Source organism: Columba livia, chromosome 5, assembly GCF_036013475.1.
Source record: "Columba livia isolate bColLiv1 breed racing homer chromosome 5, bColLiv1.pat.W.v2, whole genome shotgun sequence".
Classification (NCBI taxonomy): Eukaryota; Metazoa; Chordata; class Aves; order Columbiformes; family Columbidae; genus Columba; species Columba livia.
In genome coordinates, this window is record NC_088606.1 from 59,685,532 (window position 1) to 59,711,599 (window position 26,068).

General features: G+C 39.5%; 2 protein-coding genes across 10 annotated transcripts in view; both read left to right on the forward strand.

The window, feature by feature from the left end:
* FAR1 (fatty acyl-CoA reductase 1) overlaps positions 1-3,442 on the forward strand; it is an 87,128-nt gene extending 83,686 nt beyond the window's left edge. For all 4 annotated transcript variants that reach the window (XM_065066306.1, XM_065066303.1, XM_065066302.1 and 1 more), the window contains one exon: positions 507-3,442. In XM_065066306.1, coding sequence (XP_064922378.1) covers positions 507-666 — 160 coding nt within the window. In that variant the 3' untranslated portion in view covers positions 667-3,442. The remainder of the gene's footprint in view (positions 1-506) is intronic.
* Positions 3,443-3,679: 237 nt separating this feature from the next.
* OVCH2 (ovochymase 2) overlaps positions 3,680-26,068 on the forward strand; it is a 44,998-nt gene continuing 22,609 nt past the window's right edge. For 2 of the 6 annotated variants that reach the window (XR_010473276.1, XM_065066287.1), the window contains exons 1-2: positions 12,541-23,591; positions 25,701-25,808. Coding sequence is in view for 4 of the 6 variants with exons in the window: in XM_065066287.1 (XP_064922359.1) it covers positions 25,718-25,808 (91 nt within the window). In the remaining 2 variants the exon portion in view is untranslated. The other 4 variants (XM_065066288.1, XM_065066291.1, XR_010473277.1 and 1 more) reach the window with 4 other exon arrangements.

Consider the following 26,068-nt stretch of genomic DNA (forward strand, 5'->3'; position numbering starts at 1 on the left):
AGAAGAAATGAGTTTAAAATTGCAGTGATGACTCTAGGCTCTGTGGCTGGAAAATCCTGTGATGGTGTTTTGTTCTTTTCTTGTCAGCAGCTGTTGGAGTTACTTCTGTATATTTATGAAGTTATAAATATGTGGAGAGGAGGGAGTTCATGTTGTTAAATACTTCCTCGTTTTTGGGGCGGATGGCAGCCTTCTGTTGCTCTGTTACTGTGTGTGACCTTTGCTTCAGGAGGTTTTTTGTCAGGCAGCTATAAAGCAGAAGTATTGGTGGTTAGCTACAGGGCTGGCTCTGTTCCATAGTTTTCATGTGTTCCACGTTTCAGCAGTGAACTATGGAAAAACCTCTGGTCCTTCACTTATCAGCTTACTTCTGTCATTCACTTAATACCACTCATAATGTATCTTGAGATTAAGAGATTTAAATTCTACATTAAAGTTTTTAGTGTTCTTTTTTCCTGCAAGTCTTGGTACCTCGACTTTTAATGATTTCTTTTGTTTTTCCTTAGGTTAAGGAATATACGCTATGGCTTCAATACAGTTCTTGTGATCCTGATCTGGCGCATCTTTATTGCAAGATCACAAATGGCAAGAAATATCTGGTACTTTGTGGTTAGTCTGTGTTACAAGTTCCTCTCCTACTTCAGAGCCTCCAGTACTATGAGATAACTGAAGAAGAGAATTGAGCATTAGGACATCTATGCATATGGTGGTCTAACTGCACAGAGCCTGTAACATGTAGTCATCTCACATTTTGTAAAAGCATAATTTCATCTTAAATTGGAGTGCAAAATATACGGTATGGTATATGTAATGTTAGTTGTGTATCTTCCTGGAAACAGAGAAAATAAAATGGCCAAGTGCCAGGTTGAATTGGCATTAGGCAAGCATTTAAATAACATTAACTCTTTGACCTGGGGAAGACATTGTAGACCACTGACCAACGTAACTGTGCAATTTGGAACGTGTTTGATTGAAATCTGCCTTAATATGATTTTTTCTCTTAAGTGTTACTCCACATTGAGCAAGGTAAATATTGACTTAGTAGTTGCTAGTTGCTGTAGACCTATTTATTTGAAATTCTTCTAAATTACAAAGGGTTTTACAAGTTGCAAAAGTGTATAAATGATGGTGGATATCCTGAAAAAATGTGAGGAATTTTTTGTAATTGTCTCTACTTTTTGCCACTTCTTCCCTTCTCAAAGTAGGGTTGCAACAATGGTGCCTACTTTGCTTTAAAAGAAAAAAGGAAAAAGAAATATCAAACCAACCTTCCTTAATTACTGAAAGGCCTTTTGTCTGAGCTGGTCTTCAAAATGCACTTGGTGATTCAGTTCTGTGCTCGACGCTGACTGCATCCAGCTTGCATTTATGTCAGCATGAACAGTTTGTTTCCCTGAAAGAGGAATTGATCCTATCATTGAGCAGATAAAAGGAAACATCACCCTGAGGGGGGCAAAAATGAAGTCATTGACTGTCCTCTTTTTTTAAAAATGATTTTTATTGAGAACACAGAGCCAGCACTTGATTGTTACACTTCTGACTTCAAAAGGTAAATGCATTTGAAAGGAATTTATTATGCTTATTTGCTATTTATATTACTGGTGATAGTAGTTGAGCAAACCATAGGCTTTCATTAAGAGATATGCCTCTTTTAAAATTGTAAGAAATAATAGCAAATACTTCATGAATTATTGTTTTAAGTCTCTAAGCTATGAAACTTGATGCATGGACAACAGCAATGCATCAGCAAGCTTCCTCATCCCTGCCCCACATCAAACCTCTCGCTTCACTGGGCAAGCAGAGCAACATCCACCTTGCTGCAAAACGGAAGTATGTTAACAGTTCTTCCACCTGTCTCAAATTATTAGGTTTAAACCTGAAGAAATGTGTTTTTTCTGCATGTTGCTTTGTTTCGGTAGGGAAAACACTTGTAAAAATAGCAAATTGTAAGAAATGATTGAATCCCTGTTTAAGGCAATACATGAAGATCCCTTTAAATTCTGGTTGCACAGAACTCTACCTGAGAACACTGTAATGTTCGTCTAGTTGATGCACTGACCAGCACCCTTGCCCAGTGCATGTTCATTAAAATGAGTTTATACTGATGAATAATGTTCTTGAATCTTCTTGGAAAGGCAAATAATTACTTAATTACACAGTAGCTATTATACATCCAACTTACCCTTGGTAGTTTTTTGTCCTATTTGAATTGAGTATGTAGAGAACTTATTTGGTCTTCTTGTGGAAACTCTAAAGAGAACACTTTTCATGCAGGTATATATCTCATTTTGAAAAGATAATGGCTTCCTTGCTGAAGCTAAATATTCTGTAGTAAGTAGTTAAGCTGTAATTCCTCTTTAAAATTACCTGTGTATATATAAAACTAGTGATGAAAAGCCTAAATGGTCTAGGACCACACCTTGTGTGAGAGACCTCTGATTGTGGCTGAATATGAATTATGGCTTCTGTGACTGGAGATGTTCCACTTTAACAAATACATTAGATGTATTACATTTTTAGTTGCCTCCTCAAGTATCTTACTAGACCTGAAAGTATGCTTAAGCATTCCTGCATTGTAGACTTTTTTCAGAGGTGCCTACTATCCAATGACCCCCCTCTTGTCCCATGTTGGCATGTGGCTGAAGTTTGCAAAAGACAAATAGATCATATTCTGAAAATGATCCTGGTAAGCAATTCACTTATGAATTTTGGTTGTTTGTAACTATTATACATGGTACTTTTGATGTTGATTTGTTAACACTGAGAACTATGAAGCCAATGAACTGATTATTTCTGGTCCAAAACACTGCTTAGAAATCTGTTCTTTTGAATAAATAACAAAGAAAAGGGTTACTTTAAACATAAGGCTGTTTAACTGCTACTTTTTAAACATTTGCCAATGTAGAAACCCAACTTTTTTCCCTCTTTGGAGACCATGGTTCTGTGCACTGTTGGTATCTTACACAAATTCCTCAGTCATCCTGTTTAACTGATGATAAATTCAGTGTCACATTTGTTACACAAGTTTTGTCACTTCCTGTGGTCAGTCTGTGAAACTGCAGATTTTTTCTTTCCGTATCAGAACCCTGTTCTCTTGCAGTTCTTCATATGAGTGTTTTCACATAACGGATGCTGATCAAAAATATACTGGAACTATATTTCGATACAGCAAGCTAGACTCACTGTACTGATTAGAAAGTTACAGGAGGTATTCCGGTTGGTTCAATAGGACAAAGAGCGGGCTGAAACAACATGATCACTTAGCAGTTACTGGTATTTAGATTTGGGACCAGGAAAAAAGAAGTGTTTTCCTGTAATGTGTTTCTCTGCTGTAGGAGCAGATGTTTGGAAATAAATGCTAAATCTGTGAGCTTTTATAAGACATAAACAGAAATATTGGGTGCCTTTGTTTGTAAACCAAAAATAAACAAATCCCTTGAAAGTGTTGTTAGCGTTTATTGTATTTTTGCATGGTTTTAGTGTAATTTGTGGAAAATAACTGGATAGTGTAAATGCCATGAACGTGTTCTTTCCTTTGTGAGAAACTTTGCGGTATTAGTCATTAATTTTTCATTGTAAAGAAAAAAGAAGGGGGGGAAGCAACAACTAAACCCCCCCACAATCTAAACCTTCATGGAGTGTTATCAACACATGTGGTGAGGTCATGGTGACTTGTTTGTATGTTGGCTCGTTTTCCCCTTGCTGTCATTGCCTCTTCATTTGTAGTATTTAGTTTCCAATTTACTTAGATAGCCGGGTGCTTTTTCACATGGTTTAAAAGGGTACTGTGGTTTTGCAGTAGCTTTTGGATTAACATTTCAAGGAACTGCAAGCAACTAAAGCTATTTGTAGCATCTACATTTTGTGGTGAGAGGGCAAAAGGCCTATCACCAAAATGGATTGTGCGGGTTTATTTTGTTTGTTTTGGCTTTTAACCTTAATTTCTTGGAATCATCAGATTTCATAGATTCCTGATCTTTTTATCAATAGCACAGTTCTAGAGACTGGGTATGATCTGTAAGCTGTGGTTTGGGGTCTACCAACTTTAAAGCATAACCTCCTTTGCTTGACTTTAAGACATAATCTACCAGAGATGGGGTTTTTTGGTTCAAAATTGGAAGCAAGGAACAAAAAAAACTTTCAAGATATTATCTCTTATGTGTCTTCTGCTGTTAAACATTTTGCCTTTTCTTTGTAGTACAGTGTTACATCATAATTTGATCAAAAACAAAGAACAGGTTTATAGAGGTAACCTGGATCTGAGAAATACCCTGCGCAGAGTTGGAAAGTGTAACTTTTCATAGTATTTTTATGTATTTCACAACCTGCTGAGCAAACTTTAAAACAGCAATGAGGAAAAGTCACCAAAGAATGGCTGCTCTGGAGAAATGTAAGTTTATTGTTCTAAAGTGTATTCTTGCTGTTTGTCAATCTTCTTGTGCCGAAGTATGTGCAGTTTGTATTGCCCAGCCTGGTGACATTCACTGTGTGTTTTGAGTAGATATCTAGAAGCTGTAAAATAGTTCCAGTGGAGCTGATATGAATTGTCTGCTCTTACTCTTAATATGTGCTATACCATCAGAAGTTTAGAAGTGAAGGTTGACAGGCCTCATCACTTTACATTCTAGGTTTTGTTGCTCTCCTCGAGTGTTTTTCAGTTTCTTCAGGCAAGTCTGTCCTCCTTTCTGTGTGCAGATGACTGCAAGTTAAAGGTTACTTAACCAAACTGTGAGCTGCTTCTCTGCCATCGCAAACTAAATTTAACCCTGCTTCCACTTTCAAGATATTATTTATAAATGCTTTCCTCCTTAATGTTATCTTAGTACTTTTCTTCAGTGTGGAGATGGCACTCGCTTTGGCTTTCTCTGCTCTGCAACAAATATGACGCACTGATAGATAATTAGTTATTATGCAATGGTCTCTTCTGGAGTATGGAACAATGACAGCTTTGAGCAGCCTTTTTTCCTTCTATGAGAAGCAGGAGAAACCGTGACTAATTGGTGACAGCAGAAGTTCCAACATGTTAATGCGCTGAATAAAACTGGAATGCTTAGAGCTAAGAGCTCTAGATAGGGTAAATGGGGCTCTTTTGATTCAGTTGTATCCATTAACTGCAAGAGTAGCTATTACTACCAGAAGCCTTTAATTTTATTCTAATTGAATTGTTTTATCTTTCAGGATGGTAATTCTGTCGCCACTGTAAGTTCTGAAAAATGAATATCCTGACATGTAGAAGCATGGCCTCTCACTACTTTATGAGCATATGAAAAAAGTAAACCATGGACTTACCATAATATTCTTTAAAATGAAAAAATTAAAACCACCTGGTTAAAATTTTCTGGGGTGTAGAGTGACCACTAAGTCTTAAACTGCCTTTGACTCGCATGGTAGGAGTCTGCTGCATCCTCTGTGTTTGCCCTGTTGCCACAGTCTACCACCAGGAGTGTCAGGAAGTAGTTGTTGTATTATTGTTTAATCAAACAACACCTGATTTACCACCTAAGTGAAAGTGATTCAATACTTCACCACTCTTGATTTCTATGTATCATGTCAGCACACTAATCCAGGCTGAAGACAGTATCTTATAGTTGAATATTTGTATCCTTATGAAACTAAGGATCTCATCCTTCATTCCTCATTGAAGGTATCCCAGAACTGAATGTCTAGGGACACAGATACTGTTTTAAGCACTTAACTTGGATGGAATTCAAGAATCTAAAGTTAGTAGGCTTGATTTCATCAGTTATACAGTTTTTCTCAGTGTGATTCAGAATCATGAGGCAAATACTTAAAATAAGCAGGGACTTCTCAAAAGCAGTCACATTGTGGAGTGGGGAGAGAAAGAACTGTGGAAGTGAAAGGGAATGGTTAAATTATGGGAGCATGCTGAATGTTGTTAATATCTCTTCCTATGTTAGTATGTATGTGGAATTGAGACTGTATAGAGACTGTCATGTGCCTCATTGTGTGTAAAGCTTGTGGTCCAAACAGATAAATCAGACAAGAAGTTAAGTCAGCAAGCTTGTCATCTGGCACTTATTACTCAATATACTCTCCTATGGCAGTGCTTATTCAACTTAAAGATGCCGTTTGGAGAGAGACAGCATCTAAAGAGATGTTTGGAATGTCGCTGACAGCGTATGAAAGTTTGTACAGAGTCTAGATAAGGTTGTCATTGCCATTTACAGGATAGAAATCTGCTTGTGAGTTAAGTTATTGACATGGTACAGAGCAGTGTTCCACAGATACGTTAGTCACTCCCATGAACAGACTCCCAGTCTGTACAAACAGGCTTTAAAAAAATTCTTATACTTCAAGCAGGTAATTAAATTTGAACAATTTGCATAGTTTAGAACGAGAGGACTTGACAGCTACCATAAATCTGGAGCAGGAAGAATGGAAATTTCCTGATCCATTTGCTGTGCAATTCCTTGCTTAGTGTTCTTTCAAGGAATATTTGATACGCTTTGAGTTGTACTTAACTATTAAGTTTAATTCTCCAATTGTGTGAAGCTACTTTTACATTAAGATTAGTTGGGTTTTGTTTGCCTATGTTTCAAATCTCTCTTACCTTTCCTGTTTCATAAAGGATCTCCCAATTTAGGTCAGACACCTGCTATTTGTTGCATAAAGCACACAGCACATGCTCTCAGATTCTTTTCCCCAGTAACTAGGCTAAGGATTCGAGTCGACTTCAGGCCAGAGCAGCACAATCCTCCTGAAGCTGTTGAGCTTTCACCGAGTTGCTGTGAATTAACAACATACGCTGTTCTGACTGTTAGTGTGACCTGGTGCAAGCCTGCAAGTGAAGGAGCTCTCTTCCAAATACAGCAATGGAGGACCCATAAGCTGATTTTTTTTTCCCCCACAATCTGTTTGTATGTTGGCAGAGCGCTTGTCTATAATCAGCTACTTAACACAGTCTAATGTAGGACTTGGAACAATCACCTTTTTCTTCTGTATCATATTGCAAGAGTGACAATCCAGTGGGCTGCTTCTGTGGCTGGGTTTTAGGTTTAATCTCCCCTTGCTGAAGGGGTTTTTTTAAAAGGAAAACCAGAGCTCTGAATTTAACTATGTTTCACTAAGATCTGGTATATTTGGAGTATTTCATGGGGGGTTAATTTGCATGGAGCGAACTGCCCTTTAAAACTGTTGGCTCCTTTGCTTTCCTCCCCACCCTGGTGCTACCATTGGTTCCTCTGCTCTTTCCACCCACTCAGCTGACTGTGGTTCTAGTGCCAGGCCTCTTGAGACGAACAGATTGCATGCTTTTGGTTGCACACGCCTTATTAATGCCAGCCACTGTAGTATTCTTTAAAAAAGTGGCCATTTCACTAATATTTAAATTCTGATTCTTGGAAACAAATGAAAGGCTTCTAAGGCCTCTCATTCTCCTGTGACAAGAAGTATCAATCTAAATTATGCACTTGTACTGAGCAGAGCATGTCTCTCTACTTTTCAATCCATGTGTGTGGTTTTAAGCCGCAATGAATCTTTCCTTGTCAGTGACACCTGTGGTTTTCCTCTGTTAAATATTTGATTTGGAAAGAAAAACATGCAAGGTAACTTCCACTCTTTGACTCTAATTTAAAACCAAGTCTATCCATTTTTAATAGGAATGTGCAGCACTTAGCCTAGTAAGTCACCTTCTGGATGAATGGCTTCTGCATTGCAGAACCAGTAGGTGCTTAGCACCTCTGTGTGAGTTCAAAGAGCATGAAATGTGACTTGAAATTCTACAGAACATAGGTGGCCAAAGATGTTTTATGGACTTAGCCTTCACAGAATACTAGTGGAGTGTTTCCCATAGCAATCCTCTCTGGTTAGAGACAGAACAGTTCCTTTTTTATTAAATGTTAAGTGACCTCACTGTTACATCAGTCTCCACCGTTACTGTAGAGCAAGAGGGAAGTGCTGATGAGAGTTAAATCACTGGTAGGAAACAGTAGCTATGTCTGAATTAATGAGCTAAAATATCTTTAATCAGACTTGATGGAGAAGTACTAGAAAAACTCAGAGCTACAGAATATAGAAGCTGCTGGTGCTTTTCTTTTAAAGGTTGTGCTAGCACCTATCAAATAGCTTTGCTTCTAATTAGAATTATACTGAGCATTTTTTGCTTAGAAAAGTTAAAGACAAGGAAGCAAATGCAAAAAAAAAAAGAGCCAGTTCTTCTCTGCATTTCTTTGTTTTAGAATTAAATGCAATCTTGTCACTTTAGTCATTCTGTTGGAAACTCTTGGGTTTTGTGCTTCTTGTTTGTCTGTTGTTGCAATGTCAGGAATTACTGCCCCGGGTGCCAGCAGTGGTCAGTGTAGCTGGCATAGAAGCTGAATGAGGAATCTGGAAACAGATGCTCCCTTCACTCATGGTGGGTTTGCAGGTGCTTGGCAGGCAGGTTTAGTAATTAACCTTTTCATGTCAGGCATCTTTTAGGGTAAGCTGGGTATGTGGTGGCACAGTACGATAGCTTGCCTGAAAGGGCCACCTCTTCAGGCACTTTTAAAAAAAAACAAGTATTGAGAAAAACTATGCTAAATGGGAAGCCCATGTCACCTGCATACATCGAACTAACACCCTTTCTAAATCCTGAGGCATTGTCACCATATCAGAATGGGTTTTTTCAATTTTCTATTAGAAAGCTATTAATGTGACAGGTGAAAATGATGACTTGCATTTTGATGAATAATGATGATCTTTAAAGCATGAAATCTGCTTACAGGTCATTCTTCTTTTCACCTGTGAAACATGGGGTGGCTTCTATTTTAAGATCCCCTTAAAAAACCCAGGTGGGAGAGTTTAGAGCAGGGGGTTGTTAGCATGTAGTGCTGCAAAAAGACACAGGTGCTGCACATCAACTGCCTGGGGCTTTGGAGCAGGAGAAGAACAAGCTCACCTGGGCCTCCTGTAGTGGTGACTGAATGTGCTGCCACCACCTTTTAACTGAGAGCACCTGCTGTTCATCTTCCTGCCCAATGTGCTTCCTGTTCTTTCATGGGATCTTCAGGGCTGATGGCTGCTGCATCTTTTCCATTGCTCTTCTAGAAGCTTTTGCTTGTTATCTTCATCAGCAGCAGTTTCATAGGATTCCTTAGGAATTTGGACAGGAGATGAACACAGATATCAGGTAAGACAAAAGCACAGATGAGCAGTGTCCATAAGGAGAGGGCAGAAAATCTCAGGGGTTCCTCTGAATAGCGGCTTGTTTGAACTGACCCACAGTGAACTTGCTGCTCTACTTGTTCATCTTGTTTGCATCATCCGTGTGCCTCTCCGTGCTGACTTGCTAACACTTGCTTCCAGAGGGACTGCGTGCTGCTGCGCTTCACTGCCTTCAGTTAAAGCGTTTGTCCCCAACCGCAGGCCTTTTGCACACAGTTCTTTCCATCTCAAGCAGCATTTATTTTTTTCCTACCGGAGTGTATATAGTGTGTTAGGGGGCATTCAAATATGCTTTATGGCTTCTGGGTTTTTAAGACCTTCTTGAATGCGCTACTAAATACCCTGCAAATGGCTTCCCTTGTGTAGTGCTTTGTCTTCACAGTATTTTAATATCCTGAGCTTGGGTAGCTTGGAGGGGCTAGTGCAAACTTGTAGATATAGCCAGGAAAACATTGATGTGATTTAATGTGCACATAGTCAGCACTCCAACCTGTAAAAGTGCAATTAATGTGAAATGTGTGGGTGAAAAACTGTCTTTTCCTTCTAGCTATCTGTAATATTAATCTGTCTATTAATTATTGGATTTTATAGGACTTCTCAAGCTATCTGTACAGTGCATGTGGCTTCTGTCATCCAGCCTTCTGGCTCTATGTTCCCTGGAAATAGAATTCGGTTAAAAAAGGTATATCCAAAGGAGATTTGGGTCCTCATGTTCCTTTAAAGTATTACTTGGTTGCATTGGTCGCATTATGAACATACGTAGTAATTTGCAAGCATCATATAAAAATTTGAAAAAATTCCGAAGTGTTTAATACATACATGTCTCATAATCTCCATAAGCATGTGCACATGTATAAAGAGCAATACATATTGCCAGTTTTTCCTCTTCTAGTTTTGTTCATGATTTCTGATTTGCTGCCCTGTCTGTGGCTGCTTTGAAACTGAGGGAGGAAGCATTTAACCAGTACTATTTTCAAAAGACGACTAAGTATAGAATGTCTGTGCCAACTTGTGCTGTCTGTTGGGTGCTTGGCTTGCTTCAAAACCGCACTGGTCTAGTGTCTTCCAAAGCCCTTTTGCTGTGTTGATGCCATGATGTTCATGCTGGCTGTACAGAAGAGAGCAGTTTGGTCTGAGGAGACGACATGAAGCTCATCTGGATACAGCATTACTTGAAATTCCGTGGGGCTGCTGGTGGTTGCTGTGCTGTAGTATTAAATACTCTGAAACTTGTGTCCACTGGTGAGCTTCTGAAGGAGCCTTTTGAAGTACACACCAATTATAGGTCTAAAATATTAATAGATTTGATGAGCCTATGATTTATTGGGCACCAGAACTGAAGTGGAGGAGGGTGGGTTGTTGTCAGTGTCTTGACACAGATGTGGAAGATGGGAAGAAACATTTCATCCTTATTGCAGAAATTACTTCTTGAGACTCGTCTAAAGCCTTCTGCCCTGCTGCCTTTTGAAAGCACAAGTATGGGTATGTTAAAAAAAACAAAATGGGAAAGTGGTAATAAAAGTGGCAAACTTTATACAACTGGATTAAATAAAACTTACATAGCTTGTGGTAATATTTGCACTTGTCTGAAAGAGAAGTGGAAAATGGAAGTTAAAATAGAAGGCAGGTAATGAATCGCTGCTCTTAAAAGATTTCTGCCGTTGTCCTTGAGGGCAGAAAGCATAACTGCTTTAGAGATTGTGTTTTGAAAATAAACACGCTTACTAAGTTATTGCAAACACTGATTTTTTTTTGTTTTAATTTTTATTTTTTTCCCCCAGCAGGAATTGATTATTGATAAAGTTGCTGTAGGATGATGTGTCTCAGCCTGTTTAATTCTGTTCTGCCAAAATGAACTATCTGAGGAAAGATAAAAGGTACAAAGGCTGTATCTGAAATGTTGATTGCATTGCGTGTTTTGAACAACAGGATCCTGGCCACTGGTGGGGATGTCTTGGAGCTGAAGTAACTTGCATATGTGTGATGTTAATTGGTAAGCTCAGCTTAGGTTAAACTGCACTATCATTGTGTGCATTAGTAAGCTTACTAGAAAAGCAATATTCAGTGTTTTAAAGACATGACACACTCTATGTGCTGAGACAGTAACATCACAGCAGACTTTCTGATACTCCTTTCACCTCTTTTTTTTTCTTTAGAAAAGAATGAAGATTAGTTGTTTGTTGGAAAGTAAGAAACACAGAGCCCAGATCTCTCTTACCTGGCAATTAACTTGTTAGGAAAAGACTTGCCTCAGGACACTCTTTGTAAGTGGTGCATGTCTACCAGTCTAGCATTCTGAACAGTGTTGAAGTAAGTAATACATATAGCCAAACTTTTAAAATTATGTTTAATACTGTGCAGACAATGCCTGCTATATTGTGATATTTAGACAGACAGTTCTAATTTTAATAGAATTAAACATTTTCCATGTTACTATTGAGTAGAAGATTAAAATACTATTATAGCTCCAAAGTGCGTCCAAATAAAAATAATTCCCTACATTACACAATTTGCTTATTTTTGGTGTGAAGTGTACAAGCATATGTGTGCATATGCATGCATATGTACACATGCGTGTGAATGGCTTTTCAATATCAGTCTTCATAGCAAAGGTTTAAGCGCTTATGGTGCAAGGTGTATGGGGGGTATTTTCACCTCTTTACAGAAGAAAAGCTTTATCATCTCCATTTCATCACTATGGCTGCGTTTAAATGCAGTTTGCAGCCTGATAATTCTGTTTTTAAGTTAGTCACTGCACATAGAGAAACTGGTGCATGTGTTGTCGGTAAGTTCTGCTCCAGAACAATTGAGTTTTGAATAGAAAGGATTAACAGAGTGGAAAAATTAAAAACTAAGTCATAAGAACTATTTTCTATGACTGCATTAAGATGTGTAGGCTCTAGTTTGTTTACTGATGGGTTTCAAAGCTTGGACTTGCAGACAGATGGTATCGGAGTCTTAAAATCACTCTTCTGGACGTGCTTGAGCAGGTAGCAGTAAATGGAAGGGTGAATGAAGAGAAGCAAGTTCAGTTGCATTCCATGAAAGGCACTTTCCTCCTGGCAGTTAATGAGAACAAACTTGGGAACTTGTAACTGCGCATATTTGAGGGGAAAAAAGAATTAACTTCTTCTGCAGCTCTGTAGGAGCTGTATTGTGTGGTTAATTTTTAGAGTAAACCTGAACGCACAGCTTAGCAGCGGTTGAGTGAAAGTGCTGATACACCATTAATAACGAAATTGCGGATGCTGTTGCTTCAGTGTGTTTATGGACTGACAATTCACTTGAATAGAGAGAGCAAGCCAAAAGAGGAGGTTTAAAAACAGATCATACAATGGAGTGTTGTTGCACATGGGCTGTTAGGTAAGCAGTGATAAATAGATAGAATGTGTGTTGATGGCAATTATTGTGTGCTCTATATTGAAAACCTAATTGCCCCTTCTGACAAATACGGTGTTACTAATTTAGGGGCTGCTGTGAGCCTGTTGTCGAACTTGTGCAATAGAATTGTGCTTAGATGCCTTGAGACAGATAATTAATCTTTGGTTTTGCACACCCATTTGTGTCTCGTTACATGGTAACATTGGACGCTGTCACCGCGGGTGCTGCTCTGGATGCTCTGCCTGCCGAGATGGGAAATATGGGAAATGCCGGTGACCAGCTCAGAGTTGCTGATGCTCTGCAGCTTCACTCAGAGCCCTTGTTGTAAGGAGCCTGTCGGTGTTTCCACAGTAAACTCTGGGTCTGCGGCCCCTTAGGCTGGAACTTGGCAAACAGGGAGGCCTGATTTTTGTTGCCATTGGTCTCAACTGCAGCATCACAAAGTGGAAGAGCAGAGTCAGTTTTCTGGGGGGTTTGAAATGGATATTGCATCGAGGGTACTTTGCATGGCAAAAGCAACTCTTTCCAAGGGTTCTTGTGCACACATACTCTCGATGTTTTGTTGGGGAAGAGGATTGTTCTGATTAAAGAGAATTTTTGTAAGAGGGTAAAGTGACTAAACAGGCAAACAACCCAGTTCAGATGCTGTTTAAGTTGGCTTCTTAAAGCTATGCTGCGGATGATTTGATACCCAACAAACTTTAATTCTAAAAGCAGCATTTTTGACCTCAAGAATTGTCAGCCCTCTATAGTAGAGAGTTTTAATCTAGCAAAGACTGCAGTGCTTGTTGCAAGTTATGGTGCCAACAGCAATCCAGCTGTGGCAAAATGGAGCTTCCTCTGGGCTCTGTTCTGCCAAGAAATCAGAATTATCAGCATCAGTGAACTTAATGAGTTTCAGATATCAAAGCTTTTGGGTGTCCAAATGGTCAGAAACACGTGTGAAGTGTTCAGCAGAAGAGTGGCATTACAGACACTGGGAATTGGGTTTGTGTGGTTTGTTTTGTTTTTAATTCTTCTTTCTGTTTAAGTTAATTTAGCCATTCTGCTCTTCTGACCTTTGCAGTGGCCACACATGTAATGCTAATTGAGAGATGAAATTCTGGTTTTGTTTGTATTATTCTATCAATATTAGGATTTTGTACAGCGAACCAGGTGTTCCAGAGTGAGGAATGAAGGTAACTAAAATAAAAAGGTGCACACACAAAACAAAACCACCCCACTCACAAACAAAAACCACAAAACAGCAAGTGAAACACACAACAAAAACCAAGAAGAATTTCAGTTTTAAGGAGGTCTAAGCCAAAGCCTGCCCCAGTTCTGTTGTTGAGGATTTTCCATGTTTATGAAGCCTACACAGTTGCTTTATCCATGTCAGCTTTATTTTTAACTTATGCTAGGAATTAGGGGAAACTTGGCTAAACACAGCTCACAAGTGATAGAGGCTGTGAAAGCGCAGGGAATCAGAATGTAACCAGAAGCTTCTTGTGTTCAGCGTGTTAAATGCAGGTCCAGAGGACACGTTTTTTGGCACCCCAGTGTTAAACTCTAATTTATCTGGTGTTTGAAAATGACTCACACTGAACACACCTATTAAGTAACTTCTTGTTTCTTGCATGATTCTTTCCTGCCTGTAACAGTGAAAATATTGCAGACTACTTGAATTAACTCTTCGTAGTCCTAAATCTGCCATCCTTCCTGCAAGTAGATTACTCTGGAGATTAGGATGTCTCTCACTGGAATTTGCTCTATTTGATGAGTTGCAGATTTATCTGTCCTACCCCATTTCCTTTCATCCAAGCACACACATACCCCTCAATCTCGGTATGCTGGGGCTTTTTTTGCATGAAAAGATATCAACAGCTCCAGTTTACCCCCTGACCTCTGCTCTAGAGAAGGTAGAGGGTTCTGAAATCATGAATTAGTGATGCAACCCCATGCATATTGCATTAGGGCAAGGAACAGTGCAGCAGGTGCTGTGTGCTAATTCAATACAAACTAGCACGGAGTGGCACAAAACTACAGTATTCTGCAGTATCTGTGAACTGCAGTGCTCTGAGGGCTTGACGTGGCACTTTCCTACATAAAAAGGGTTGCATTGTGCACAAAGATGTGAAAGAAATGCTGCCATTCAGTGTGGTTCAGCTGTTTGTCTGTAGGGAGCTGATATTTGCTGTCTAGTTTGGTTTTTGTTTTGGGGTGGTGGTGGGTTTTTTTGGTTTTATTTATTTTTTAGAACTGGCTGAGATTGCGCATCATCAGTGCGGTGCTGCTGCTCACAAATACTTGGCTGAACCCCCATGGCAATGAAATCTTAAGTGTGTACAAAACTTGTAGGTGGTTTAGTTCTATCTCCTTCTTATCTCAATTTACAAGTAAAACCTATTCATTTTAATTTAAAACTGTGTGTTGGCTGAATTCATATGTCTTTTTGGGCCACAAATAAATGTACTGACCAGTCTGCTAGTACCATGTACCACTCTCTTAGGAATAACTGTGTCTTGAAGAAAGAACTGATCTTAAAACTTCCCTGCTTAGCTTAGATGGACTGTACTGCAGTCTGAGTGGGAAGAGTTTAGCAGCTTCAACTAGTGCTGATTGTGCGGAATATCGTGCATCTGCTGACGAAAGGCAAAAGCCACTTCCTGTCTTTGAGCATGACGTGATTTTTTTTTTTGTTTGTCTGGGTTTTTTTTGGTGATCTGTGATGTTTATTAAAGGCCTCCAGTTTTTGACTGTAATTGCTGCAAGAGAATTGACCAGTGGCATAGTTCAGTTTTCTGCCTACTGAAGTTTCACAGTGGCCCTGGAACTCCTTTAAAGTTCATTTATTTTTAAGCTATTAGGACTACCATCATGATTTTGTTGCCACCTGCTCCTTGGATCTTGCTCTGGCCTGTCATTGCAGATGTGAGAGTGATAACTTAAACCCTCAAAATCTGGCAGCTTTGCCAAATCTTGCTCAGGCAGTTGAAACGTATCCCTCTCCAACAGAGGTGTGAGGGAATGGCTCTACATCCATGGCTCTTCTTTGCAGTCTGCATGATCACGTTACTCATGTATAACAATGTTTTAGTAGCTCCATTACTTAGCTTTTTTGCTTTGGCTGCTTTTTGCCTCTTCTCCTTGCTGCTGTTATTTTTAAAAAGGTTTCAGCTGTGCTTGTACGTTCACAGTACTGAAAATTTTGTAAGGTGATCTTCTCATTTCCTACTCAGTATTTAGAATTAAATCTACCATTGCAGAGACAAGGAATCCCCTCGGTTTCAATAGAAAAGCTTTCTACCTTTCCTCTCATCCTACTATGTGGTATTTGCTGTAGCAAAACATACATTGCATCTTTCCCTAAGGGAGAGAAGTTTCGTTGCTGGCTGGTAATACCTGAGCGGTGAGTCCCCTGTGGCAGAAAATATTGCGGGTGATTGCACTGATACTAAGCTGCTTGTTAATTCTTTGCTGCTTGGAAGTAGGAGGTTAGTTAGGAGAGTGAGAAAATAGGCATGTTAATTCAGCTTGAGAATTCTAAGGCAGCTAAAGCTTAAACAGATGATTATTTTTTTTTTAATCAGTGTGTATACCTGTAATAGGATGAATCCTACTTAGCTTTGCTATGGGACAGAAAGGGTTTGCAAGTTACTGTCATTTGTATGCTCAACACTGAGAAGAGATACAGAAATCATGCAAGATCTGTGCTGGCTGGGTGTCACTGTGTGAAAAAGGTGCTTCCTTGTTGTGATTAGATAATATAACAGATATCTTGGTTTTCCTTAAGCCTTCTCTGCAATTATGAAAACAGTTTTAAATCTACATCTGTGAAGTCTAAGAGGATTATGAACTAGACTTTCTGATATGACTTTAGATATCTCCCTGGATTTGAATGAGGTTTGTCTTGCAGTATGGAGGCGAAACAATTGATTTTTTTGTTTCTACAGCAACTTGCACGAGTGTGTGTTTTCTATACCAGGCACTGTGAAGCTGTCATATGTAGATCCACTACCTCCATTACAGAAATGGTGTTGCACTGCCATCTGATGGCAGAGCTCGAAACAGAACACAATGCTTCCTACTTCAGTTTCGGCGGAAGTTACTTAATCCATATTAATGTGGGGCAAGTAGAAGAATAAATATGAGTGCAGCTGCTTCTGCTATTTGCTGTGTTTTAATTGTAAATAAAGGAAATGTCCCATCATTATTCAGTAATACTGTTTGGCTTAGCTTTTCCCATCTCTCTGAAATTGCTTTCTCTTTGGGCTTGGGCTGACTTGGCTTGTGCTTTCCACACTTATACTATCAGAGTAATATAAGAAGTAGGCAGAAGACTTAAGTTCTAGGTTTAACTTTGTTACTGATGTCTTCTCTGCCTCTCTTTTTCCATATTTAGAGGAGGGCACTCTGAATGTTATGTCTTTTATAAAGAAACCCAAGCCCCATTACCCAGATTTCAGTCTGGAAAGTACCCAGAAAGAATTTTAAATCCACCTTTCTACAGTTCTGGCACAATATAAATAGTGTTATGAGCACACTAGTTTGTCACTATTCTCTCTTCTTGCTTGACCAGTAGCTGAGGGCTGTGAACCTGCTCTCTGATTCACTCTTTGCTGATTACATTTTCCCCTGCTTTGTAAAAACAAATTATTTACCCATGGAGACAAAGCCTGGCCAAGAGCAAATGGACCATAGTTATGTGCCAGATTTCTGTAACAGTGGAAGCTGGTCTCTGTTGACCGATCAAGAGCAAATACATGGATCACTTCTGGGCTTCCTTCTCCTGGGCTTTTGTTACCATTTAACCCTGGGTGGTGGCTAAACAGTGAAGAAAGCCACTTGCTCTCTTGCCTCTTCTTCCCTGGGGAAGGGGGAAAAACTTGTGGGTTCAAATGGAAGCAGATTTAATAGAACAATAATACAAGAAGGCTGATACAAAGCAATGCTTGGCTGCTGGGCCACTTGCACTCCCAGCACTGAGTGCCGGAGGGTGGACACGGTGAGCACAGTGACTCCAGTAAAACGTGGAGATCCCAAATGGGTGTAGGGAAGTCATGGAGCCGGCAGCAGGACCCCTTAGAGGTGGTGGCCATCAAAGAAGGACCATCCCCAGCAACTTTCTGCTTAAATATGGAGCATGATGTTCATGGTATGGAATACTTCAGCTGTCCTGGATCTGCTCCTCCCCACATCATACACCCACTTACTTGCAAAACAAGGGAAACTGAGGAACATCCTTGGTTTGCCTAGAAATGAGTATCAATATTAGTTTCACCAGAATTTTCCTCATAGCAAAAGCTGAAGCGATGGCAGTTGTGGAGAAGAATCAGTTCTGTCCCAGCTAAGCAAAACATCACCTAAGTAACAACTGTAAATAAACAGGCATTATCATTTAAAAATGCCATAGTTACCTAGAAGAAAATCGGCCACTCTGGCCAAAACCAGGACAACTTTTAAGCCAGTTTGACAAATCATCTACCATTTGGATTCATTTCCGTCTCCCTGTGAGGCTGTGACGCCCTCCATGAAATAGGCTGTGCAATGATGCCAGGAGTGCTGAACTTAGCAGGCACCTGAGTGCTGTCCTTTTATGTCCCATTCTTGATGTGATGTGACATACAGATGCTGTACTGGCAGCACAGCCCTACTAATATAGTACATTTTTATCTTCAGTATGTTTCTGAAAAAGCATGCAAGAAATCATCTCACTGCTGTTTGCCTGAGCTGGAATATTTATGCATTTTGAGCATATTTCTTAAGCACTGTAATACTGTGGTTTTTTCCTTGTTGAAATCAGACATTAAAATGTATTCACCGTGCTTTCCAGAAATCAAGTAATTTATTGTTTTTGTTTTGGGCTGCATGTCTGTTATGCATCAACTTAATAGGCGATCTGCAGTGGATTAGATGTTGTTATTATGGATGTCCTCTATATAGCAGACACGTTCTTTTTTTATACCTTGATGTGTTATGATGGTTTGAACGTTGCTGGAAGATAGTCTATAATCAGAGCTTGCTGGCAAGTGTGTATCTGGGGCAAGAGTACCTCAAATTGGGTAGGGGACGCAAGTTAAGACTTTAGTCTCACTCCTATTTGTTTTATACCAATAACAGGGAAGAGGTCATATGGCCTCTTCTTTACCCCGTGTTAGTGTTGCATCTGTCACTTACCATTATATACCTCATTTATAGTGTCAGGTAGAAAGAAAATGCAGTCATCAAAAGGCTGTACAAAAGGTGGTTCTTGTGTTCAGCTTTTGTGTACAGGAGTTGTTTGTGTTTCATGAGACAATGCTAAAGCCATCACAGAAATGCTTAATCAGAATGGGCGTTTAGATGCTGAAAAATCTCATGTGTCCTCTTATAATTTCCTAATATCATGCCCTGAGATGAGAGAAGCAGTAAGCAAAGCGTGAGCTGGTGATAAATTCCAATGATACCATCAATATAAACATATCAGAATAATTCTTATCAAGTGGATGGTGGAGGAACAAATAATAATTATTAATAGGTGTATATATATTTTTTGAGGTGGCTTATCCTAGTTATACTAGAAAGCTTTCTATTCTTTATCGTTGGCCATGCTGAGAGAAGAAATTACATTCTTGGAAAAAAACATCTGTCTACTAATCTACAAAGCCTGCTTGATGAATGTTTGTTCAGCCAAACCATGCCAGATTGCAGTAGCAGCATTTCAGCTGTCCTCATCGAAGTGTGGTATGAAATAAAAATGTACTTGTTAACTGGAGTACTTGTCTTGCACCACTCGGCTGTATGAGGTACCCTTTGAGCTCTTCTCTGTGCACACAATGGTGATGGCGGGGGGTATTGAGGAGGGGTGAAGGGAAGGATGGATGGATGGATGAACTTGTGCTCAAAGCAGCGCAGAGCAGCTGAGCGAGGGGTGACTGTTTCTCCAGTGCTGTACATCTCACATCGTTGAATATGTCACATCCTCAAGGTGCCTTCTGAGTGAGAAGAGCCAGGACCTCACACCCTTCGTGCTCGTTGTCACTCCTCTGTGGTGCGATGCCTGGTGAGCTCAGGATCATTGAATTTCACGCTTTGTTCTTCTGGATGGGAGAGGGTGCTAAATACATGGTCTAGATATCTGCAGAACAAAAGCAGTGATTGCTGGTATATTACCTCAGCATAAAACAGTAGTTACATGAAATTAGAACCTTGGTGTACCTCTTTTTTTTATTTACATTTACATTGAGGAGCTGCCACTGTGCTAAAGAGTAGGTATTTCATTGGCAGCAAAATATTTCTGAGGGGATGCTGGAAGTTTGGCAACTAAGTGACCAGCATGCTTCTGGCTGTCACTGATTTGCTTAATCCATATGCCAGATTTTCCTTAGCTGAAAAGCGTTAGTATTTTTGCATTTCTTGATATTGTTCGTGTTTGGTTTTGGTCTCTTTTACCTTGAAAGGTAAAATCTCTGTTTATGAGATGACAGCTACAAAAGGAAAATGTATGTCATAGCATTACTTATTGCAAATGTAAGTAATTGAGCCTGTATCTACAATTCTTATATATCAGTGAGCTCTGGATTCAGGAAGTATGGAGCAGTTCTGAAAAGTGGGAAAAACACCAGCAGGTCTTGTTTCTTTTAGTTCTTGGTTACCGGTTACTTTTGGCTAGTGTAGCAACTGTTGTGCTTCGCTTTGCGTAATGAAAAAGAACTTAGTGCACTTCTCTCTAAAGTTGCGCTTCTGTTTTGCACAGAAGATTCCAACAGATCTTGATGAATATCCAAAGGCCTGAATTAGACACCAAATGTTCTGGGAAACAGTGTTTTGGGGGCTTTCTATGGGTTCTTATTCCACCAAGTGCTCTTTGGAACATTCCTGCTATTGTACACTTTGTTCTGTTCCCTGACAGGTCAGCTGAAGAATTTAAGAGGATGTAGTCAGTTGAAGTAAAAACATTATGGAAAGCCGACCTTTCTTGTTTTACTGCTCCCTCAAACTCCTTACTTTAGTTAATTAGAAGCAATAAAACATAACTAAATGTCTCTCTGTGAGGCAAGAACACTGGCCCTTTCAGTTATGTGGAGGGCTGTGACGGGAACGTCGTGGTAGCGGGGGAGGAAATGCAAAAAGCACCAAGTCTCAGAAAACAATCTGCGTCCAAGGGAATCTGATGTATTAGGCTGACTAATACTTGAAAGGGTGTGGGATGGACCTAAGTTGTGCAGGGTTGACAGCAACTCTCCTTTTTGAACTATAGAGTCACTAGGTGACTGTATGTTTTAACTTCAGCTACGCTGCTAAAAGTCTATAAAGATACTTCGCCCTTTCAAGGATCTTCACACCTTAAAAGGGACTTCATAATCCCCGGAGTGTGATAGTTGATACTTCAATATTGCAGAACATTTAGCTGAGACATGTTCGCTAACCAGAACCAGACAGGAGGTTGTAACAAAGCTTGGAACAGAACTGAAAACTCTAGGTCTGTTTTTAGGACAAAACTGTGTCTAAAACCAAGCCTGGCTGAAGTTTCACGATTGCTTTAGATATTTTAATTTGCAAGCGTAGGCTGCAGCCAAAAGGAATAGACCGATATGTCTAGTGCATGCATTCATTCCTCCTCCTTTGCATTGGCACTAGCATTCAATTTTTGAGTAACAGCTTTGATCAAGAAGCCAATCCAGCTATAAAAATGAACCTAGCTACATAAAAAAAGAAGGGGAATGGAGGCAACAGGCACCTTCATGGGAGACAGGGCACAACTGCCCTCTTGGTAGCAGCCTCAACTTGGGTTGGTTTACAGCTGTCACAAACCTAAAAGCACTTTGGAAACATCACAGTTTTTTTGATCACTTGTGAAGCATTTGCCTTATGCATTTTCAACAGTTGCTGTTGATCCTTGGTATGGTAGCAATCAATCGTGAAGCACTGTTTTTATTAATGGGTGGAAATTAGGTTCAAAATGGTACTGGCTTAAAACTTTTGTCTCTCACCTTTTTATAGATATTTATTTCCTTAATTTTCAAGTAAACGTTTTGCTTCCCAAAAAATGTCCCAGTGACTGAAAAATCATGAATGTGAGTCTTTCTGGAAAATGGATTGATAGCACTGTGAGCATTATTAGTGCAAAATTTTAGTTTGCAGACCTTTTTTGCAATGTTCACCCAAACCGAGCTATAATCCCAAATTATAAAACCAGTTTAACTAGGATTTATGTGGGAATATGGAGGTGAAATTCTGCGGTTTGTCTTTTGCAGGAGGCCAAGTGAATTTATCAATGACCTTTACCAGTCTAAAAAAGTGTGTGAAGCTCAGTATAAGATGGCAGAAGAGCTTGGTTCTGCTCTGCAATGAGGTTGTGTTGGCAGAGAGGGAAAAACATGCTTGTGAGTTGAAGTCATTTAGTGTTTTCATTCTAGGAATGGAGAACTGCAAGGAGGTAATTCCCTCAGCTTTTCAATACATTGATCTTTGAAGTAACACAAAGATTTTGACTGAAAAACGTGAATGAAAAGTTAACTTTTCTCGATGTGGATGGGTGGGTAGGTGGTGTGGGTTTAAAGAGTATTAAAATTGAAGTGAGTTTTGTGTTGGTGCTATTTCAGGTCTTTTATATACATCTGAATATATTCTTTCACTTTGGTAGGCAATAATGGGCCTGTCTTGAGAATTAAAGTTGATTTTCCTGTTATGTCAAATTCAGGCGTAATTTGAATCAAGGCATTGGAATTACAGTAAACTAAAACTGGTGAAAAATCAGTTTGGAAAAGTCAAAATTTGTGCACGACTATCAAAACATAAATACGTTTAGTCCCTATTGAAACTAAACCTGCTTATATTTAAAAACTGCTGATTTCACGAATGTAATACATGAATGATAAGATTTATGAAATTTAATGTTTCAAGACGTTCTGTCTTGTTTGAAATATAAAACTGTTGGTTTTATTGAGCTAATAGGTTTTCCAGTTTTCCAACAGCAACCTTGCAAATGATTCAGATGTGATCAGTGACCCTTGAAAGCACACATATATCTTTTTTAAGAAAAGAAACAATACCAACTCACAACCAAAGCCAACAAAACCCCCTCCAATTTAGATGTGTGTTTTCTGTTGATCTTCTAACATCATTTGCTGCTTGTTTTACCCTTTCCACCCTCTGTCCTTCACTCCTTTTTCCCCCTTCTCTTACACTTCACGTTATCATCAGGTGAATACATTTTCCACCTTCCATGTCAGACAAGAGGAGCAACATGAAGCAGCTTTTCCAACAAGAATAAAATATGGTTTTATACATGGTGCAGTGTGGCCATCTCTGGTCCACTAACCTTCACTGGAAAGCAGCCTACATTCCTTCTCACCAGCCCCCCTGACCCCTTTTATAAAACAGAAGGACATTGCAACCATTCTGGAAGGTCCTGATGACAAATATTATCTATATTCTTTACTTTCCCTTGGTCTTAAGCTTATTTGTATGTGTGCATGTTTATTTTTTTAATAACTTCATAGGAAGGAGCAGCTATGTATATTTCTACAGCATCAAGCACACTTGGATTTACAAGCATTTTATTCTCCACATGCACAGCAAAAGAAGGGACAGGCCAGACTTAGGGGCATTGATCAGCACCAGTATTTTTGGGTGAGGGTCTGGCACTACTGCTAAAACACGCATCAGGCCGTTGTGGACAGTTAATGATTTAATGGCTTCGTTTTCCTGCCACAAAGGCATGAGACGCTAACAGGGTGTGTGTGAAGCCAGCTCTGCATTGAGGTTGAGAGCACATGCGTGGATGGAGACCAAGTTGTAAGCTCTGACCTTTCTCTGCCTTTTGAGGAGCGATGCTGGTGGGGCCGCCTGCCAAAGGGCGAGTTTTGGGAGCAGGAGCAGCTCCTCGGTGGGGGAAGCAGGTGAAGTCATTCGTGCCTCTGTGTGCACACAGGGGAAAGATAAATCGGTAGCAAAAAGAGGAGAACGAAGAATAGCAAGACAAGAAAGCCTGCACGTCTGTTCTGCCACCCCAGACAAGGAGCAGGTTGTACAGAACGTGCCCTTCTGTGCTTTTTCTTTCTGACATCTCTGGCTGCTGCACAGTAAGTGTTCCCTCTCTGTCACAAATTTGATTGTTTCTTCATTTGCTTGTGGGCTGGATGCTTCTGTTTCTCATCAGTAATGTGACAGATGTAGTTTGCTCAGTGTCAGTTATAACTGCAGTGATTGTTTAGTCTTGGTTTTATATCATCGTGTTCATGGCACCATTCCAAACGCTGTCATTGTGCGTGGTGATCAGAGAGCTCTACTGTACATGGAGCTGCTTTTAGGGGTTTGGGGCTTTTGTCTCATCCCTGCAAAATACAAATGAATTAACGAAGGAAAGCAGCCTTCGAAGTTTTTTATTAGGTCTGGAATGATATTGGTGACATAAGTTCAGAAGCTGCAGAATTGGGGATCTCCACAGGACCAGGATGAAAACTGCAGTCTTCAGAAATTCTGTATATTTGTAACAGAAAAGGCAAGTGCAACTCGAAGTTTCTAGAGCAGGGTTTGTATTCAGTTGTTTGTTATGAAATTGCTGGTTCAGAGTAAAAACTGGTGTATTTTTAATCCTCTGACTGGCAGAGGAAAAGAGCAACAAAAACCTAGAACTGAGTAAATATATAAATGATTGCTGGGATGTTGACTGATGGTGGATCGGGGGGGTATTGTGAGATCCTTGTCCAGATAATAGAATACTGGGGCTAATGGCTCAAGTGTAACATTGTTTTCTTCGGGAGCCTGAGCAGAATTAAAAAATGTGAGTCATTTCCATTGTGATGGTAACCACAAAAAGAGAAACTCTTTAATTACTGTTGCTACTTATTTTAAAAGAATATGTATTTTGCATTTGCCTGTTGACATTGTGAAAAAATGTAAATTTGATAAATGATGACTATAAAGGTGTTCAAGACTGAAATTTGTATTAACATGCCTATATTATTTGCCCTGTGTTTCTGTTTTCAAATTTGATGCATTTCCTGTGTGAAAATTATGTATGGCTTTTATGGGTATATTGAAGGTGAAAACATTGAATTGTTTATTACAAAGAGAGAGGAAACTTAAACAACTTAAGTGAAGAATAAAGCCCTTAAACAACCTACATTTTTCCCTGTCTTGTGTAAACGTTTTTTTGTTCCTAGGAATAAGTGTCCCTTGCCTTTTCCGGTACAAATGAGACCTGTAGCTTCTGTCACCCAGAGTAGATCTATTGCTTCTCTTGATGACTCTAATGTCTTATTTGATGCTTTTATATTTCCTATGAATTTAATATAGTTTGGATAGTATTTTAATTGTATTTACCACTTTGTTCATTCATTTCCAAGTTAGGCAACACTTGCTAAAACTGGTAAGACAACAGCTTTAAGTGGTGAATTTGCAGGATAGTTTAACTTATGCTTTCTGGTTTGTGAAATCTTTTAATTTATAGTAACTGCTGATGCTTTGCTTATTTAGGATTTGAATAGCCTTCTAAGAGGCTTCCACTTAAATTGCTATTAGAAGTGGAGCTCAGCCATCAAAGTGACTCAGAGCTGGCACTGCTGATTGCAGCCATACTGAGATGCTCTTTAAAAGCCAAGCCCTGTCCCTCCTCAATTGCCTTTAAAAAATGAGTTGTAAACACTGCTGTTTTGAAAAAACAACATTTTGATGCTTCTTTGAGCAACAACATTTGAGCTTTCTTTGCCTTGTACAACACTGAGCGTGCTGCCAACAAAACGATGAACTTTCAGTATTTGGTATGTTTCTCAGGTCTGTAAAATTGGCTAAATATAAAGTGTGCAGGAAATATAAAGTATTGCCTCTTCAAAAGCTGTAGAAATTGTAGGGGTAAATTGCAGCTGATGTTCTGTTCATATGTGTTCTACTTCAACGCGTAGATCAGCCTGGGTAAGTGTTGCTAGCAAAACAAGCAATGGTAACTTTATGTTGTCATTTTGCCTGAAAAAACTAGTTTTAGGGAGGATTTAGCTAGTATTATACAGCAGAGCCTTCAGGAATGGCATGTAGAAGAATCGTGCTCCATTAAATTTGAAAATGTATTAGTGCAGGTAAGTGGTTTATGGCTGGATTAATGAGTAACTTCTATTTCAATTAGTCGCTGTTCTTCCATAGTGTAGTATTGGGGCTTCTTTCTCCCTGTCAACACTGTCCTTGTTTCCCCTCAGTCGTTGCGCACCCCAAGATGCGCACTGCCCCCCGGGAGCTGCAGTTACTCCTCATGGGGATGGTTTGTGTTACAGAGTTCCGTGCTGCACCATCTGCTCTTCGGAAAGGTAGGATGGAAATGTCACATCCAGCTTTAACAGTTTCCTAAGTACTAACAGGTTTGTTCTTAGGTAGTGATAAGTTTGGAAGTCAGTGCTGAAATAAAGAAGCTGCAGCAATTTCACCCCCAAAGTTTTTGACCCTGAGACCTTGTAAAGTTAGACACAAGGGAGCATTGGAATTATCAGTCTAGTTTTCTTTCTTTGCTTTTGTTCCGATGCAAATCTGTAACTGAAAGTTACTTTCAATGAGTAATTCTTGTGAAGCT